Source organism: Rhinoderma darwinii, chromosome 5 (assembly GCF_050947455.1).
Source record: "Rhinoderma darwinii isolate aRhiDar2 chromosome 5, aRhiDar2.hap1, whole genome shotgun sequence".
Taxonomy (NCBI): domain Eukaryota; kingdom Metazoa; phylum Chordata; class Amphibia; order Anura; family Rhinodermatidae; genus Rhinoderma; species Rhinoderma darwinii.
Genome location: NC_134691.1, coordinates 49,901,170 through 49,921,688, shown reverse-complemented (window position 1 = coordinate 49,921,688; position 20,519 = coordinate 49,901,170). Strand labels below are relative to the sequence as shown.

The 20,519-nt window shown below is 44.4% G+C and overlaps 1 protein-coding gene across 1 annotated transcript; it reads right to left on the bottom strand.

Annotated features, from left to right (window-relative positions):
* Positions 1 to 1,915: 1,915 nt before the first annotated feature.
* Positions 1,916 to 17,033, bottom strand: ANKRD46 (ankyrin repeat domain 46). Its single transcript, XM_075825941.1, has 4 exons — positions 16,926 to 17,033; positions 13,083 to 13,410; positions 10,797 to 11,030; positions 1,916 to 4,694 (listed from the first exon to the last, which is right to left on the bottom strand). The coding sequence occupies exons 2-4, from the start codon at positions 13,391 to 13,393 to the stop codon at positions 4,478 to 4,480; spliced, it is 762 nt and encodes a 253-aa protein (XP_075682056.1). The 5' UTR covers positions 13,394 to 13,410; positions 16,926 to 17,033; the 3' UTR covers positions 1,916 to 4,477.
* Between the last annotated feature and the right edge of the window lie 3,486 nt (positions 17,034 to 20,519).

The following is a 20,519-nucleotide window of genomic DNA, read 5'->3' as shown; positions in this document are numbered from 1 at the left end:
GTTCAATATCTCTGCATATTTCGCGCATCACGCACCCATTGAAGTCAATGGGTGCGTGAAAACCACGCAGGTCGCACGGAAGCACTTCCGTGCGAACCGACTGAAACAGCGCACCAGCTGTCAAAAGGATGAATGTAAACAGAAAAGCACCACGTGCTTTTCTGTTTCCAAACGGAGTGTCTTTTTAGATGAGCGAACCCGGACAACCGAACCGAACTTCACCGGGTTCGGCCGAACTCGTTTTGGCCGAACCCGGCAAAAAAATTTCCGGTACGCGACGTCAGGAGATAGTCACTGTCCAGGGTGCTGAAAGAGTTAAACTGTTTCAGCACCCTGGACAGTGACTTCCGATCCCAATATACATGAACCTGTAAAAAAAAAACGAAGTTCTGACTTACCGATAACTCCCGGCTTCTTCCTCCAGTCTGACCTCCCGGGATGACAATTCAGTCCAAGTGACAGCTCCAGCCAATCACAGGCCAAGCACAGGCTGCAGCAGTCACATGGACTGCCGCGTCATCCAGGGAGGTGGGGCCCGATGTCGAGAGGCGCGTCACCAAGGACACGTCACCAAGGCAACGGCCGGGAGGGAGGTTCTCGGTAAGTACGAACTTTTTCTTTTTTTTTAACAGGTTGCTGTATATTGTGTTCGGCATTCACTGTCGAGGGTGCTGAAAGAGTTACTGCCGATCAGTTAGCTCTTTCAGCACCTTGGACAGTGACGGGCGTCGACTAGCCTCATCTCTATGATGGCGGCTGCGCAAAAATCACGCAGCCGCGCATCATACACGGATGACACACGCAGCTGTCAAATGGTTTTTGCGCGCGCAAAACGCTGCGTTGTTTGCGCGCGCAAAAACGCAACATTCGTCTGAATCTGCCCTTATAGAAATTACAGTTTGTCCTGCAAAAAGTCCTCACACCACTCAATTAACGGAAAAATAAAAAATAAAAGTTATGACTCTCAGAATGTGGCAAAAAACCCACAAATTGTATTTTTAACAATTAGTTTCTTCCTTGTAAAAATAGTAAAACATTAAAAAAAAAACGATAAAAATTTGGTATTGCCGCAATTCTGCTGACCGGTAAACTAGAGTTAACATGCCATTTTTAATGAACGGTGAAAGCCGTAAAAACGAAACCCCTCAAAAGATTGAGGAATCGCTATTTTTTTGTATTCCACCCCACAAATAATTTTTCCAAGTTTCCCAGTACGTTATATGGTAGAATAAATAGTGCTGTGAAAAACTACAACTCGCCCTGCAAAAAAGCAAGCCCTCATATGGCTTTATCGATGGAAATATACAAAAAAGTTATGGCTTTGAGGGTGGGGGGGGGGGGGAATAAAAACTAAAATAAAAAAATGCCTGTGACGGGAAAGGGTTAAATACATTTTATTAAAACTATATATTTGTTTCTCACTAGGGGACTTCACAAGGCGGCCTACTGATCGCTCTCCTAATACTTTGGTATACTCAGTTATAGCAAAGCATTATTGCCTGGCAGTGATAAACTTATAAGCATATAGCTATACCTCGGCTACAATTGCTATCCCATGGCGCGTCGCGGGGTGCCGATGGTGTGACAGAAAGAGCCCCATCTCTCTCTGTGGCATCTAGGGGGTAACGGAGTAGCAGTGCTGTAGCGGTACTCCAGGGTCTTTACTGTGGCTGCATATTAGCAGCGCAGTCAGAGATATCCGCAGCGCCACCAGATAGTTAAAGCAGCCGCCCTTTATATACGGCGATTTACAGTTAACAGCGTATCACGGCAACATATAAAGTTTTTCGGCGGTAGGAAAGTGTTTGACTCAATGACGCTTAGTAGACAAGTAAAAAGCAGCACCCCCCCCTCCCCCCACACCAGTTTTGTGCGGCATCAATGACTTCCACATTGCCACAGAAAAAAACAAACACATATTTAATCCGTTATTTAATTCAACCCAGATAAGAACAGACCAACCATTATCTCCCCCGTTATATCAGACCGTATATAAATTCTCTGGAGAATGGTGATGAAATTTACTCTCTGAATTAAGCGCCATTACATAGGTCTACATAGTAAGGCTCCCCATACAACTCGCCACTTTTTATTAAAATGATCTCCAACACATACATAAAAACGGTCCTAAAAAAGTGTCAGTGTCGTCCCAACCAATCAGACGAGACACTTTATGAATGAAGGGATCTCATTTGTTAAGCGCAACTCCGTCATCGTGCATGGCGAGCCTTACAGTAATACATTTTAAACAGCAAAACGCATAGAAAGATTAGAGGAGAAATGCCAAATTTTAGAAGCTTAGAATTTGTAAATAAACAATTAAGGCTGCGTTCACATCTGAGTTGCGGCTTCTAGCGTATCCGTCAGCGGACCACAAGAACGGAAGTTAACGTTTACGTTAAAAAAAAATCATTGATTTCAATGGGTTTTAATTTTTTGAATCAGGTGTGCTCAGTTAGGCTCTGTTGTCAGGTTTCCGTTTTTTTGACAAGAAATACCATAGTCTGCTGCGCTATTGTTTCCGTAAAAAATGATGGAAACATGACGGAAAGGAGCTTTCCGTTTTTTTTAACATTGAAGTCAATGGATGACGGATGCAAACTGATATGCCATCCGTTTGTATCGGTATGCATTACGTTTAACGGATCCGTTTTTTTTCTGCACATGCGCAGATGAAAAATGAAAAGCAAGAAAGATGCAAAGATGAAAACTGATCCGTTAAAAACGGAGTAGAACTGGTGGCAAACTGACACAAACGGAAAAGAAGTGTCAGTTTTTTTGACGGATCCGGTAAGATGAACAGTCAAAAACAAACCTGTTTTACCTTCCGTTGCATTCAGTCTGGCATCAGTGAGTCTGTCAGTTTTTTTTAACGGATCCGCTAGAACGGATGACACAACGCAGACGTGAACGAAGCTTAAAATTCACAATTGCAGAAAGAGCAAGAAATGACAAATATCAACATGTAAATACATTTAAATAAACAACACTGCAGTACATTATATATGAACAAAAATAAAGTTGGGTTATACCGCCTTAAAAAAAAAAAATGAAAAAAAAGGTAAAGTAATGGGAATAGTTTAATTCAGTGGGAATATACCATTATGGAATCACTGGATGTTCTTACTATACAGAATGCCTCTCTTTTTTTTTTTAATGCGTGTGGCACTAACGCCCATCCACTCAGTTTGTCCGGGGATAGCAATCCGTCATGGGTTCACTGTTACTAGGGCAGGACTGTGAAGGTCCGATTATGTGGTCCAATATAAGCCGTGAAAACAAGCGTTGATCAACGAGACAGCTCGTTGATTGGTGCTTGTTTGCTCCTTTCACAAGGAGCAATGATCAGTAATGTACGGGGACGAGCGATCAATAAGATCTTTCATCGCCATCCATTTCCATCATGTCGGCAGCAAATTTCCCGGTTTACCCTACAAGATGTGCTACCTGCCAACCATAATAAACGAGCAGATCAGCTGATGAACGAGGCTGATCATTGTCCTGAGTAACGAACGCTCGTTTTCCCGTACATTGACCCGTGTAGAAGGCCTTAAGACTTCCTATCTTTTAGTCTATTAAGCAGCCCTGATACCCTGGAGACAGAGCATAATTTAAGGGAATCATTGGCACGAACAAGGCAAATATTATTCCATCTTAATGTCTCGCATGGATTCTGGAGCAATGTGAACCTTTTGTTTTTTGTCTGGAGTCATGCTTTAAAGAGGCTCTGTCACCAGATTTTGCAACCCCTATCTGCTATTGCAGCAGATAGGCGCTGCAATGTAGATTACAGTAACGTTTTTATTTTTAAAAAACGAGCATTTTTGGCCAAGTTATGACCATTTTTGTAATTATGCAAATGAGGCTTGCAAAAGTCCAAGTGGGTGTGTTTAAAAGTACAAGTCCAAGTGGGTGTGTATTATGTGCGTACATCGGGGCGTTTTTAATACTTTCACTAGCTGGGCGCTCTGATGAGAAGTAACATCCTCTTCTCTTCAGAACGCCCAGCTTGTGACAGTGCAGATCTGTGACGTCACTCACAGGTCCTGCATCGTGACGGCCACATCGGCAGCAGAGGCTACAGTTGATTCTGCAGCAGCATCAGCGTTTGCAGGTAAGATCGAGGATGATGGGAAGGAATGAAATGTCAATGAAAACCAACTCCAGTCACCATTCAGATGGAACCGGAACTCAAGAACCTCGTTTTCCTTCTTCAAAGTTGTTCTTGCCAAGACATCGCCAAAGGGAGCAGTAATTCTCCATATAAATAGGAAAACAGCAGCAAGACGTCGCTCAAGAGCCTTCCATTTACTGCATGGTAAAACAAGAACCTTTCCAGAGACCTTCTAAGAATGTCCCACGTGTAATGAGAAGGGGGTGACATAAAGTAGTTCAGTCCAGGAGCAAAGCACCCACATTGAGCGCTGCACCGGAAAGGATCGGGAAGCTGAACCCACAAGCAAGCTTAGCTCTTGCTCTAGTGAACTAGTTCAGGCTGATTCTCCACAAATGGCAGCACCCCGCTGACATAGTATGCAATGCCTAGAGAAAGTAGGGCAATGACGATGAGTAGGAGGAGGACTCTCCAAAATCCAAGATCTTCCACAAATTCCTGCCAAGTGGTACGAAAGCTGGAGAGAACCCCTTCTCCCTGTTGAAGGTTCGGATTCAAGAGGGAATGACTTTCCATAGCACTGTAAGAAAAGATGACAAGTCAATACACATCCAATCATACATCAGCAATCCAATAGAAATCCTAAATTAGGAGATTGGACTAAACTGAAATTTGTAATGTCAATTTTTTACAGATCTAAAAAAAATTAAAGGGACACTACACCTAAAGTCTCATATCCCTTTGCTATCCTGCGGAGTGCAATCCATTATCGTAAGAAGCCCTTTTAGTTTCGGAAGAGGCTGACTGTAATGTTCAATTGCAACATTACATAGTCCATTCTTAGCAGAATTTACACCTCTGCTACGGAGTTGAAATCTTCTAGTATTCCCTGCTTGATCAGGGGCTGCACAGTGCTTGTAAATGGGACACAACTTTGCATGAAATTTATTTCTGGATTTAAAACCCAGTTTCAAATAACCTATAATTACAGGGAGGGGGGGGGGGTATTCAAGACCTTCATCTGCTGGCGGGAATAGCTTTAAAGAGCATGTCTCGCTCTGGAGGACCTGTCATTCCCATGCATTACATATACAGCATATTGACTATAATGGTAACGATGTAATAATTTGGGGTGGCGGATATTTAACATTTGCTGATTACATCATCAGGACTCCCGGTGATCAGTTTATCATCCTGTGAACCATATAACAAAAAGAAGATGTGCTATAGTCAATATACAAGAATTAACAGTGCAATATGAGCAGATTTAACAAAAATAAATTATAGCAACAAATCCGCTAAAAACAAGAGCTGTAATCTGAATGGCTGCTATGAGCCCATTTCACCTCCCCTTTTCTTACTGGGACTTACCGCCATCCCTTTCTAGAAATGTCTGATCAGGGAGATATTACATTCGGGGAGGTTGGACAGACAAGTTTAGCCTCATGACAATCTAGGACAGAGTCTGCCTGAGCCAGGTATGGAGAACACAATGCACCCTATGTGGTCATATAACAAGTGGGGGCAATAAATAGGCTCTCCTGTTAAAAGAGACAAAGAAGGTCTATGTGAATTGTCTTTTTCATTCTTTCCAGGAAAGTTCTCCTGATACTTCTTGCCAAGAAAGTAATGTTGCCGTTTAGCAGACCGTCATCCGAAAGTTAAAAGCATATTGGCAACAGACTTGAATTGTGTGAGTAGAACGCAATGTTCCCACAGGCAGGGAGTACTGCGAACATGACACAAGGATATTTTATATACAAACAACCAGATAAAGCTTGTAAAAAATACACATGTACCGTAGGCCGGAGCCAGACTGTCAGCAGTGATTACTCAGAAGAACGTTATCCAGGGGTAGAAGAGTCAGGCTCAGACACTGCAGGAGGTCCATGAGCTCAGACCACCCACGGATTCCCAAAATGAAGAACTGCAGAGTCCCTTCATCTCTGAAAACCAGTGAGGGTCTGAGTGCCCCCTACCCATCATCATTTTCAGACCTAGGTTTATGTCATGTTAGTTTCTACAATAGACCATGTTCACACGCTCAGGATTTGGGCGCCGATTTCGTGCTTTAAACCAATGAAAGTGAATAGGTTAATTTACACCTCATTCACATGCAGCAGAAAAAAACCAGTGCAGAGTTTCAAGTCTGCGACATGTTCATATCAGCCGCATTGAATAGAAGACAAAAGCATTAGCATCAAGCAGGTAAATAAACAATAGTGGCACAACGATTCCTGGCCAGTAGGACATTCACCAGATAAGTGGCAACTATTACATTTGCAGTGTAGAAAGCCGTATCTGGAGTGTTGAGAGATTACACTTGGGACGACTATATGGTTAGGCGAGAGGCACCAAACTTTTTATTATTGGAAATGTAGCAGGCTTGTTCCTATTCCTGAAGACTGCTCAACGAGTGGTTTCCCCATTGACAAGGTGATCTGCGGTCCATCCATCGCATAGTAATAAAGTTTGCCGGAGGAATATCTTGGACTGGTGCCGTCAAGTTCTTCTTTAACCCCTTAATGACCAGCCTTGAGGGTTAAATAATGTAATCGCTTTATAGGCGGGGTCGTTACGGACACGGCGATACCAAATATGTGTAACTTTTTTACTTTATTTTGTTGTTTTTTTTTAATAATAAAGCATTTTGTAAGGGGAAAAAGTGGGTTTTTAATTTTATTTTTTTAATTCACTTTATTAAAAACTTTTTCTACTTTTTTACTAGCCCCACTAGGGGACTTTACTATGTGATCATCCGATCGCTTTTATAATACATTGCAATACTTTTGTATTGGAGTGTATTACTCCCTGTCCGTTTAAAACAGACAGGCATCTGCTGGGACATGCCTCTGGCATGACCTAGCAGGCATACACTACAGGCAGACCTGGGGGCCTTTATTAGGCCCCTGGCTGCCGTAGAAGACACGACACCAGGCGATCTCATCGCCGGGTGTCGGTGGGATGAGAGGGAGCTCCCTCCCTCTCTCCAAAACCACTCAGATGCGGCGCTCACTATTGAGCGCCGCATCTGAAGGGTTAAACGGGTGAGATCGATACTTATATCGATCTCACCCATTAGAGCGGGGATACCCCCAGCCACCTCTGGCAGCTGAGAGCAGGGAGATTTAACGGCTCCCTGCTCTGTTTATTTATTCTGATGCAGCGCCGTGAAAAGTAAATCGGTGAATAATCAATTGGCTAACGCGTTTCATCCCGTCTTGGACTTCCTCAAAGCAGCTATTCAGAGTCTGTGTAAAGTTGAATGACAACCCCTATGATCATTATTATGGCTGGTAGTGGTTGTCATCCAGCACTTTTTGCCCATGTATGAGACCAAGATATATTAGAAGTCAGTTGTACAAAGAACATGTGACTAGAGCCGCTGTAATTAAGTGATTACGGATAAATATATATGCGCTATACTGCTTTTAGAAAGGCCTAGATGTTATTAGAGAGCGATTCTCCAGTGACATCCGTGCACCCAGGTGAACTGACGCCGGAGCTCACAGGAGTTCCCAGCTAAGAACTATGAGTCACTAGAGCCACCTGCTGGCCACTAAGGAGAATGCATGAATTGAAACAAGCTCTGGTTTTTCCTATAAGCAATGCAGCAATCTAGTGTAGGTTCACTATGGTGGCTAGCCTCTCCGCTTTATCCAGAAGTAGTCCCATTTATAGCAGCCGCACAAAGCAGGTACTGTTATGTGTCCCCAAAACCACTGTCGTGCCAGCTGTGCAGTGGAGGATCGCTTCTTCCCTTTTCTATGACAAACACTCAATATCTACTTAGGTTTACAGAAAATCTGACTTTTGTCTCACTTTGTGTTCCTCAAACAATTCTCACATGTTCTATTCCCTAGTAGTCGCCATGATAAAGTCATGTTGACCCATCATAAACCTTTTCAGAAGTCTCCTCAGTGGATTGTCGTCCGAAAATATCCCAAATGGAGACAATGTAAAATGTGATCGTCACAATGGATCTTCCAAAAGAAAATTGTTCTAATTATAGTAAAATATTTTTCATGCTGGGAGATTTTTTTTATGTATAATTGGACATTGACAAAATATAGAATTTTTGGTATAAGTGGATAAAAATGTAAGTCTGTGCCAATTGATCAGTCACATGCTCATGATTGGGTGACAACTCATTAAGGAACCAGTCTCTGTTAGCGGTCCTGCTGTGACTACTGAGAGGGGGAAAATGGGGAAGTCCTGCCATTACGGTGTGTGGGAGGGATCGGGAAGGGGGGCCCTGCTGTGAGTTAAGGGATTAGAGGGGAGTGTTCTGCTTTGACTACGGTGTGTGGGGTAATTTTGCTGTGACTATACAGAGGTTAGGGGCAGCTGTCACGTTGGGTGCGTGGGCCCACTGGGCCGTACCGCCTTGACGGTATGGCAGCTGGCCAACAGGACACAGGTCACAGTCTATAGTTCGTATAGTGTACCGGCGGCAGCTCGGACAGAAGCAATGACAGGCTCGACTGGGACTTAGGCAGCAGTCAGGCGTGGTGTAGCAGGACAGGCGTGGAATACAGCACAGCACGACTACAGCTCAGCACGGCAATTGACCAGGTAGCACGGGATACAGGTACAGGAACGGGGAACACTGGGAACTGGAAAACATGGAGACTATTTGCTAGACAAACTTCGGGTAAGACAACAACGCTCAGGCAAGGGAGGAAGGGGCAGAGCCCTTCTTATAGTCCAGGGTACTCATGGGCCGATTTAAACATTAACTACAGGTGCGCGCACTGGCCCTTTAAGAGCGGGCACGAGCACCCTACGGGATCTGTCCGTGGTAAGCGGAAGTGAGCTCTGGCGTCTCCTGAGGAGACTGGGGCCAGTGCTCGGAGACCCATGGCGGCGGCTGTCAGGAGGTGAATGAGCCTGACGGCCCGCAGCTGTGACAGCAGCTGTCTGTTGAGAATGGGGGTGCCCTACTGGGATGACTAAGTGTGGGCTGCTGTGCCTACTGTGGTCGTAATTGTATGTTTTTGTGTCGCAAACACTGTAAAACTGCAGCAGAAACCGTATGTACTTACAGTAATTTGTAAAGTTAGGTTCGCACATTCCCTGTTGCAGTACGGACCTGCCAGAAGCATGGCCTAATAGTTTGCATGTCAGTATTATTTAAGTTTTCCAAAACATTATGTAATTTATCAAAGGATTGAACTTCTAGATTCCTAGTGGGCCAAGAAGTTTAACAAAAAATCCTCCTCAAAACAATGTAGAAAAAAATAACATTATTTAAACTGCATCGTGTATGAAAAACACATAAATCAATGGCAGAATTGCTGGTTTTTTTTACCCCATTTTCCATTAAAGTCAAGCAATAAATATATGTACCCTAAAAGGTTGCCAAAAACGACATGTACAGCAAAAAACAAGCCCCCATACGGCTATATCGACAGAAAATTCAAACAAGATGTAAAACTACTATAAGATTTGTCAGTATCAGAAACCAGGTCCCAGTAGTATGTTAGTCCCTGACTTCTGCCAGGTCCTTTTAATGCCGGATTAACCACCGCCTGGATTTATTTTAGTCCCTCTAGGGGCCTTGACCCCGCATTACAGAATTCTTGAATAGGCATATACACATGGCTGACCTGGGGGCCTTCTATAGGTCTCTGGCTGCCATGACAAGCTAAAGGCATCTCGTGATTGCATTACAGGGACGCCGATGGGGCGACAGAGGCACTTAGATGTTGCGATCGCTGCGGCATCTACGTGTTTAAGCGCGATCCTGGATGTTGTAGCCGTAACATGAACAGGAAAGGAACAGGAAATAAAATGGTGTTTTAGAAGCTGAAATATGCAGCACACGGACACCTATGAGCTAATGTTTAACTGCAGCTATACAACAAGCAAAGGTCATTTTCACTGTGAATACCAAGTAAGGCTGGGTTCACACAGAGTTTTTTAAGGTCTTTTCAGGCCCGGTCATTAAGGGGTTAAAGGGTTTCGTTGGGCTAATGGAGACGTTTAATGTGTATGTTGGGAGCTTTCACAATGTACACTCTAAACGTAGGGAAAAAAATGTAAATGTGAATAAGGCCCTAGATCCACTTTAATTAATAGAGTAGAAAAGTGCATAAATAAGCAATTCTTTCTTGTTTGTGTCAGAAACACCTTTTAGCTTTCGGAGTTTCTGCGTATAGGGACAACAGGTATGTAACATTTCTGCAAACCGGTAATTAAAGAGGTACTATTAGATGTAACGGCAGATCGCTAGGATATGCCATCGCTTCCTGATCAGTGGACGGGACCTCTACCAATCCACAGTCTGAAGGAGACACAGCGCTAATTAAGAACCTTTATAAACTCTCCCTGCAGAGCGGCGCTCCTGTTCCATCGGCAGTGCCCGAATCACTTCAGCCCTTTATCTATGAACATAACTCGCCTTTGAATTGACCTACAAAGCAGGGTAAACAAACAGCCGTGATCAATGAGATCTGGGGGAAGGAATTTGGATCTGAACTTGTTCTGTGAACCCCTTAGTTTCAAAAGTGGTTTAGGTTTCTGTAACAATTATGGAATAACTGCGTGAAAAACGAATGTACTCTTTCTATTACCAGTTGGCGACACCATTTTGGAGACTTCTGATGATACGTGAAAACGGAGGAGCAAAAGCATGAGTTTAGAGAACAAACAGAAGGAATATAAACTGCTCCCAACATACCAATCTTCCTCAGTGGATCCTTCCGAGAGAGTGCTGTGTCCCTTTTCCATTAGCAGCTCGGAGCATTGGACATATCTTTCGGTTTCAGCTGTTTGCATGGTTTCCATTTTAGAATGAGTGCCCCTGTTGAAGCCCTTCACTTCTTGTTCCTCCAAGGATTCTAGCATGCGGATAACCTCTTTATTCACCCCCCTGCGCTTTGCTAGAACGAGTGGGGTAGCACCTTGGTGATTGCTGCGAGAATATGTGAATCACAGAATGTTAAGAATATCATCACGGATGTCACAGATGGAAAACATTACTGTAATTACAATACCTTGTTCCCTTAGCGGCATTAAAGCAAAACTTGACTTATATAAGCCAAATGTCCTTAAAGTGTAGCTAAACGTTTGACAAACTTCTGACATGTCATATTGACATGCCAGAAGTTTGGATTGGTGGGGGTCCGAGCACCGAGACATTTAGCTACACTTTAAAATCGAAATATATGAACTCTGTATTTTTCTTAGGTTGGGTTCACCCTTTTTTTTTTTTTTTTTTTCGCTCTCCTCCTCCCCCTCCACTGATCATTTTCTCTCAATTCACTGCTAAAATATGTCTTCAACACAGGTTACAGCTGCTGCCCCTAGAAGTCTATGGAGAGGAGCAGCTGCAGAGAGACACAGACACACTGGTGCAGATTCTAGTAAGTGTTATATCTCACCCCAGTGCTGGATTCTCAGTTACACTGCTCATTACTGCAGTATAAAACCCTCCATGATGCCGCTTCTAGTAAGCGTTTTCGTGTCTCACTCCAGAGCTGGTTTCTCAGCTACACTGCTCATTACTGCTCTAATGTCCTCCATGCTGCTTCTAGTAAGTATTTTACTGTATTACCCCAGTATTGGATTCACAGCTACACTGCTCCTTACTGCTGTATAATGTCCTCCATGATGCCGCTTCTAGTAAATATTTTACAGTCTCACCCCAGTGCTAGATTCACAGCTACACTGCTCATTACTACTGCATAATTTCTTCATTGCTGCTGCTTCTAGTAAGTGTTTTACGGTCTCACCCCAGTGCTGTATTCTAGTAAAACACTGAGGGTATGTTCACACGGCGGGGGTCCGTAACGGCTGAAATTACGGGGATGTTTCAGCCTGAAAACATCCCCGTAATTTCAGCCGTACCGGCATGTGCAGGCGCTTGAACGCCGCGTCAATTACGGCCGTAATTAGCGCTGCTATTCATTGGAGTCAATGAATAGCGGCTCCAATTACGGCCAAAGAAGTGACAGGTCACTTCTTCTACGCGGGCGTCTATTTACGCGCCGTCATTTGACAGCGGCGCGTAAATATACGCCTCGTGTGAACAGACAAACGTCTGCCCATTGCTTTCAATGGGCAGATGTTTGTCAGCGCTATTTAGGCGCTATTTTCAGACGTAATTCGGGGCAAAAACGCCCGAATTACGTCCGTAAATAGGCCGTGTGAACATACCCTTACTAGAAGCTGCAGTAGCATCTCTAGCTGCAGTTGCTCCCCCTTCACTCTCCGTACACTGATAATCTGTTATCTCTTTCTTACTGAATATAGATTTTAGCAACGTATTGAGAGTGAGCGAAGAGTAAGGAGGGAGAAGGAGCGTGCTAAGTGGAGGAAGAGGCATTTTCTATAATAAGATATATTAAAAAGTTCCTTATCACCGCTTGTACTATTGATTTACGGGAAGAAAAAAAATAATAATCGAAGATTACACTTTAAAATGGACTCGTCACCACTATTTTCTCTTTGAAATATAGGTGTTAGTGGTGAATGCTATCTCTATTTTTATAACCTGCTCTACCGAGGAGACCAGTGTCATGAAATCTTCCCTGAAGCCAATTTTAAATGATGGTTGTAGAAGTCCGAGGAAAAGTGGAGTGCACTCTGCTTGTCATGTGCTGCTTTCTGTCCAATCACATAAGTAGGATTGAGAATTTGTCACGTGATTGGCTAAAAGCTGCTAGAATAAGGGGACTCCACAAGTATTTATGGCATTGGTAGCAGTAAAAAATTTTGAGCTGGGATCTCCCCTATAGAGCAATTTATAAGTTAAAACATGGAATGGGAGTGGAAATACCCCTGTACATTTTTTAATTACCCAATAAAATTTTTTATAAAGAATCCATAGAAATTTATAAAGAATACATAAAAAAGGAGATATCATGACAATGCCCAGCATGTCAAGATTATTAAAATGGGCAGAATCTATAGTATTTTCCTTGGCACAGCAGAACGATCATACGTTTGGATATTGTTAACTCACCAAATATCAATTTTAAGTCCATTGGTGACAAGGAACTGTATTGTGTCCACGTGACCGCACAAGTGCAGGGCGGTGTTTCCCTGATAGTCAGTGGCAAGGAGATCAGCTCCAAACTTGTGAAGTAGTTGACAGATGTCTACGTTCCCTCTGGCTGCAGCCAGGTGTAGACCCGTGCGGCCCCGGCTGTCCCGGATATTGGGATCAAATCCACTTTCTAGAAGGCGCTTAGAATAGTTGAAGTCCCCATCAATGCAGGCCTGCAGCAGGGGAACGTTGGTCTGCGACGAATCATTGACAAAGATGTAAGACATGATTGTATCTTGATGTGCTACAATTTGTAGAGAGAGAAATAAGGGAATCAGTGAAGAACATACAATGGAGAAGACCATACAATTCAGTTTGATAATGATAAACCTGGTTATGAGGAGGTCCGTGTTATAGGGAAAGTCAAGTGAAAACCATAGATCCTATAATAAATCAACGAGTTCAGGCAGTTGCCCCGACCACCAAAGGCGACCACGCTGGATCTCCAACATGGTGTAGACACTTCTGTGTTAGCGGAGGGCTGGTAAGGCTACGTTCACACATTGCGATTTGTTGCAGATTTTGATATTGATTTTTGAGTCAAAGACAAAAGGGATTTCAAAACGAATGGGAAATATAAAGAACGAACTAACACTTCGCCTTCCTCCTGGATCCACTTCTGACTTTAACTTACAAATATCAACAAATTGCGCTGTATGGACATAGCCTTATGCGCATTTTTAAGCATCACAAACAACTCCACGCTTTGAATTCTGCAGGAACACATTTCCGCCAGTCCCCAACAGCCTCTTCTCATTTGTCACCATAGTCGTTAATGTATTTTGTCCTTTGTCAGGCACGTCGTTCTACCACAACCCAAAATAAACGAATGGAATATCGTAATATTTTTTTTTTTTACAATGGGAGTATATCGAAGACTTATCGTGGGATAACTCCTTGATATACTCCCATTGTAAAAAAAACTAAAAATATTACGATATTACATTAGTATGCCCGTATCTCACAGGCTTCCATCGGAGGTATACGTTGGTTGGTTTTCCGACGTATACATCAAATGAAGCGCCATAGTGTGATGTTAACAGGGCCTAACTGTAAGTTTATGACTCTCCTTCCTCTCCAAGTAAATACAAATTGTCGCCTGAAAGTCACCTCTTCAATCTAAACTTGGCGGACGAGACCTTCACAAGTACGCCAGGAGGGCAAGGTCTGAACGTATACCCGAATAAGACATATGGACTTTATAGAGGTATTTCCATTGCTTTGGTCCCGGGCACTACGATGGTGCTATATATCCAATGTTACCACTGACAACTATAAACTGGAGTCTATTATCCTTCATACCCATGGTGACTAGATTAAAAAACAATCCTAGCCATTCTTGCTCTTGAATATGAACAACCTAAACCACGAATGTTGTACAACCCATGAGAGTTGTCACCCAGCTTTCCCCAGAACGCCATATACATCTTTACATCTCCTCTCCTTCTCTCCGTGTGTCCGTCGTCACTGTAGTTATGACATGGTAAGACAAATGTTTTCATTAAATAAATATTCCATCTGCGGCTGCGATCTACGGGAGACCCTAATAATAACCTTGTATTGTAGCAGTGGTCTTCCCCGAGTAGAAGTTTCGAAAGAAAAATGTGACAAGCCAAATATCCGCCATTTTGCAGCAGGAAATATTCCGACACTTCCCTCACATAGCAGTCCAGAAGAGTAAAATAAATCTCAATCTGTAGTAACGGGAACTGAAGTGTAACGGCGGTTTTACACGGGTAGATTCCTGCACGGTAATGAGCCGATTGATGAGAACATGTCGATCAGCGCTCATTTGCTTCATTTAAACAGAGCAATGATCGGCAGTATGGGGACGAGTGATCGTTAATACAATGGTTTGTTGCATCTTGTCGGCAGTACATCCAGTTTACACGGGGAGATGTGCGGCCGATAAACGACTATTTTTATGGCTGCATAAAAGATGCGATCAGCCGATGAACGAGCGTTTGCTCAGTCATCACTGACATGTTTACACCGGCCAATGATCAAGAACCCGATCGCTTGTTTGTTAGATCTTCATCACGTCTTAAGCCCGTATGACGCATCTAGCCAGTCATGTGTGCACACCTTCCTTTCAGTGCGCAAAATTTAACAATATACCAAAATAGTGTCATAACTGGTCCCAAGACCCTTTTGCACGGGCAAATTATCGGACAATCGAGTGTTCATATAAACGTTCGCCCCCCTGTGTAAACAGAGCAACAATAAGCCAATGAACGGGCCAACGCTCGTTCATCGGCTGATCTTCTCATTTATGCAGCACAAAATATTAATGTTTTCGGCAGCACATCGCCTTGTGTAAACAGGGAGCTGTGCTGCCGACATGATGGAAATGTGTGAGGAAGAGCGATCCTAGTAACAAACACTCGTCCCCACGCATAGCTCCTTGTGAAAAGAGCACATGACCGCCAATCAACGAGCATGTGGGGCCGCGTAAGAGGACACAAACTCTTCGGGTAGGGACCCCTATGAAGGACTCAACGTTATTATTTAAAGTGTAGCTAAACGTTTGACGTGTTATAGTGACAAGTCAGAAGTTTGGATTGGTGGGGGTCCGAGCACTGAGACCCCCACCAATCTCTAGAACGAAGCAGCTGAAGCAATCGTGTGAGCGCTCATCCGCTTCATGTCTGTTCGGCTTTTTCCGGAAAGCCGATGTATAGGAGTACAGGCTCATAGACTTTCTATTGAGTCCGCACACCGATTTATTTCCAGAAACAGCTGAACAGACACGAAGCGGCTGAGCGCTCACACGAGTGCTTCAGCTGCTTCGTTCTAGCGATTGGTGGGGGTCTCAGTGCTCGGACCCCCACAAATCCAAACTTCTCACATGTCAGAAGTTTGTCAAACGTTTAGCTACACTTTAATATATGGTCGCCAATTCATTTGTATGGGTGTCCTCTTATACCACAACGTGCGGCCGATTGGCAGATCATTAGCAGGTGTGTATTTAGAAAAATGGCTACGGTCCTGATGGAAGTGATAATCTATAAAGAAAAGTGATAGATAATAGCAGGATCATGGCGGCTGCCGTATAGTGGACAGGGTACTAGGGTGGCATTCTCACCTGCACAGTGCAGACCTGGAAAAGCCCCCAACCACAGTAAAAGAAGGGATTAGGATCCAATCCCCTCCTCTCACTCACATGACTTTCTATTCAATGGTCAGTGACGAGAACCCCGCTCCCATTGGGTGGGCATGAAAAGGCTTCTTCCTTTCTACTGCCAAACAGGGCAATGCCAGCTTTCTATTGGCGCTCTTAACCCTATATATTTGGGCCTGCCTTCCCAATTTATACGTTTCTGCGTAATCACGAGCCCTCGCATCTCCCATGGGCGCAGGACAGCTGCTGTCAGTCATAGTCCATGTTGGTATTAGTGCCAATTTAATAGCAGTCCAGAGCTGTGCCATGACTAGAGCAGCACCAGGCATTACAGGGCACAAGTCGTCAGATAGACCTGCTGGATTCTCCAGGAGTCTGGCACTGGGCATTAATCAGTAGCAACCGGTGCTGGACATGATGCCAGGCTGAACAATAGGTTGCAGTGAGGTCAGCACTGGCATGTGCCCGCTCCTCCTGGATCTGATCCTGTACTGATGAACGGCAGCAGGCCCAGGCCGGACACTCTCCAGAGCTGCTCGCCGATCCAGAGCTCAGCCGCCACAGCGCTCCAGGTAAAGCCTAGGTTTCTTCCATGATGCAAGTACATACCAGTGACAGACATATTGGGGTGCACATACCTGCCGCCTGTATAACACCCGACCCACAGCCGCTGATCTATGACGTTATTGTACGCTGAAGAGGAGGAGCAGCGACACTGACTATATTCTCACAGATAGGAGCAGCGACACCTAGCGGCAGCTACTGAGTATTACACCAACACAACACTGGGGACACTGTAGATGCGAGATCCTAGTGGCTGACGGACCTTCGATGTCCTGACCATGTGATCAGTCACTTGTGTGGGAGGAGCCAGGTTCGGGTTGTGATGGAGGAATTTCATGTAGCTTTCTATTGATTACATGCTGCTTATTATGTGACAAAGTCAGAATTGTGTGCTCCATCACTCATAACTGCCGCCTGCACTACACAGCGCTGCACTGTAAACTACACACACAGCTCTGCACTGTATACCACACACACAGCTCTGCACTGTATACCACACACACAGCTCTGCACTGTATACCACACACACACAGCTCTGCACTGTATACCACACACACAGCTCTGCACTGTATACCACACACACAGCTCTGCACTGTATACCACACACAGCTCTGCACTTTATACCACACACAGCTCTGCACTGTATACCACACACACAGCTCTGCACTGTATACTACACACAGCTCTGCACTGTATACTACACACAGCCCTGCACTATATACCACACACACAGCTCTGCACTGTATACCACACACACAGCTCTGCACTGTATACCACACACAGCTCTGCACTGTATACCACACACAGCTCTGCACTGTATACCACACACACAGCTCTGCACTGTATACCACACACACAGCTCTGCACTGTATACCACACACACAGCTCTGCACTGTATACTACACACAGCTCTGCACTGTATACCACACACACAGCTCTGCACTGTATACTACACACAGCTCTGCACTGTATACTACACACAGCTCTGCACTGTATACCACACACACAGCTCTGCACTGTATACTACACACAGCTCTGCACTGTATACTACACACACAGCTCTGCACTGTATACCACACACACAGCTCTGCACTGTATACCACACACAGCTCTGCACTTTATACCACACACAGCTCTGCACTGTATACCACACACACAGCTCTGCACTGTATACTACACACACAGCTCTGCACTGTATACTACACACAGCCTTGCACTGTATACTACACACACAGCTCTGCACTGTATACTACACACACAGCTCTGCACTGTATACTACACACAGCTCTGCACTGTATACTACACACAGCTCTGCACTGTATACCACACACACAGCTCTGCACTGTATACTACACACAGCTCTGCACTGTATACTACACACAGCTCTGCACTGTATACTACACACAGCTCTGCACTGTATACCACACACAGCTCTGCACTGTATACTACACAGCTCTGCACTGTATACCACACACACAGCTCTGCACTGTATACCACACACACAGCTCTGCACTGTATACCACACACAGCTCTGCACTGTATACCACACACAGCTCTGCACTGTATACCACACACACAGCTCTGCACTGTATACTACACACACAGCTCTGCACTGTATACTACACACAGCCCTGCACTATATACTACACACACAGCTCTGCACTGTATACTACACACACAGCTCTGCACTGTATACTACACACAGCTCTGCACTGTATACTACACACAGCTCTGCACTGTATACCACACACACAGCTCTGCACTGTATACCACACACACAGCTCTGCACTGTATACCACACACAGCTCTGCACTGTATACCACACACAGCTCTGCACTGTATACTACACACAGGTCTGCACTGTATACCACACACACAGCTCTGCACTGTATACCACACACACAGCTCTGCACTGTATACCACACACAGCTCTGCACTGTATACTACACACAGCCCTGCACTATATACTACACACACAGCTCTGCACTGTATACTACACACACAGCTCTGCACTGTATACTACACACAGCTCTGCACTGTATACTACACACAGCTCTGCACTGTATACCACACACACAGCTCTGCACTGTATACTACACACAGCTCTGCACTGTATACTACACACACAGCTCTGCACTGTATACCACACACACAGCTCTGCACTGTATACCACACACACAGCTCTGCACTGTATACCACACACAGCTCTGCACTGTATACCACACACAGCTCTGCACTGTATACCACACACAGCTCTGCACTGTATACTACACACAGCTCTGCACTGTATACCACACACACACAGCTCTGCACTGTATACCACACACACAGCTCTGCACTGTATACTACACACAGCTCTGCACTGTATACCACACACAGCTCTGCACTGTATACCACACACACAGCTCTGCACTGTATACCACACACAGCTCTGCACTGTATACTACACACAGCTCTGCACTGTATACCACACACAGCTCTGCACTGTATACCACACACAGCTCTGCACTGTATACCACACACACAGCTCTGCACTGTATACCACACACACAGCTCTGCACTGTATACTACACACACAGCTCTGCACTGTATACCACACACAGCTCTGCACTGTATACTACACACAGCTCTGCACTGTATACTACACACAGCTCTGCACTGTATACTACACACAGCTCTGCACTGTATACTACACACAGCTCTGCACTGTATACCACACACAGCTCCGCACTGTATACCACACACACAGCTCTGCACTCTATACTACACACAGCTCTGCACTTTATACTACACACACAGCTCTGCACTAACATAGTTACTAGTTAATATATCCCATATGCCTACTTTATGTTGCCATTGTTTTTTGAACATTCTTTTATTTTTCTAGGACGTTACAAGGTCGTGGCAATTTCTCACATTTTCAAGAAAATTTCAAAAGGCTATTTTTTCAGGGACCAGTTCAGATCCCAAGTGTTTTTGAGGGCCTTATATATTAGAAAGCCCCTATAAATCACCCCATTTTAAAAAAAACTGCACCCTCAAAGTATTCAAGACAGCATTTAGAAAGTTTCTTAACCCTTTTGGTGTTTCACAGGAATTAAAGCAAATTGGAGGTGAAATTTACAAATTGAATTTTTTTTGCAGAAAATCTTTGTTGATTCTTTTTTTTCTGTAACACAGAAGGTTTTACCACAAAACCACAACTTAAAGAGGCTCTGTCACCAGATTTTGCAGCTCCTATCTGCTATTGCAGCAGATAGGCGCTGCAATGTAGATTACAGTAACGTTTTTATTTTTAAAAAACGAGCATTTTTGGCCAAGTTATGACCATTTTTGTAGTTATGCAAATGAGGCTTGCAAAAGTCCAAGTGGGTGTGTTTAAAAGTAAAAGTCCAAGTGGGCGTGTATTATGTGTGTACATCGGGGCGTTTTTAATACTTTTACTAGCTGGGCGCTCTGACGAGAAGTATCATCCACTTCTCTTCAGAACGCCCAGCTTCTGGCAGTGCAGACACAGCGTGTTCTCGAGAGATCACGCTGTGACGTCACTCACAGGTCCTGCATCGTGTCAGACGAGCGAGGACACCGGCACCAGAGGCTACAGATGATTCTGCAGCAGCATCGGCGTTTGCAGGTAAGTAGCTACATCGACTTACCTGCAAACGCCG

Excerpts from the sequence above, each read along its gene's own strand:
- ANKRD46 (XM_075825941.1), bottom strand. The coding sequence starts at position 13,393 with ATGTCTTACATCTTTGTCAATGATTCGTCGCAGACCAACGTTCCCCTG. Across the intron at positions 11,031-13,082 it reads GGACTTAAAATTGATATTTG|CAATCACCAAGGTGCTACCC; the intron begins GTGAGTTAACAA and ends ATATTCTCGCAG. Across the intron at positions 4,695-10,796 it reads GGATCCACTGAGGAAGATTG|TGCTATGGAAAGTCATTCCC; the intron begins GTATGTTGGGAG and ends CTTTTCTTACAG.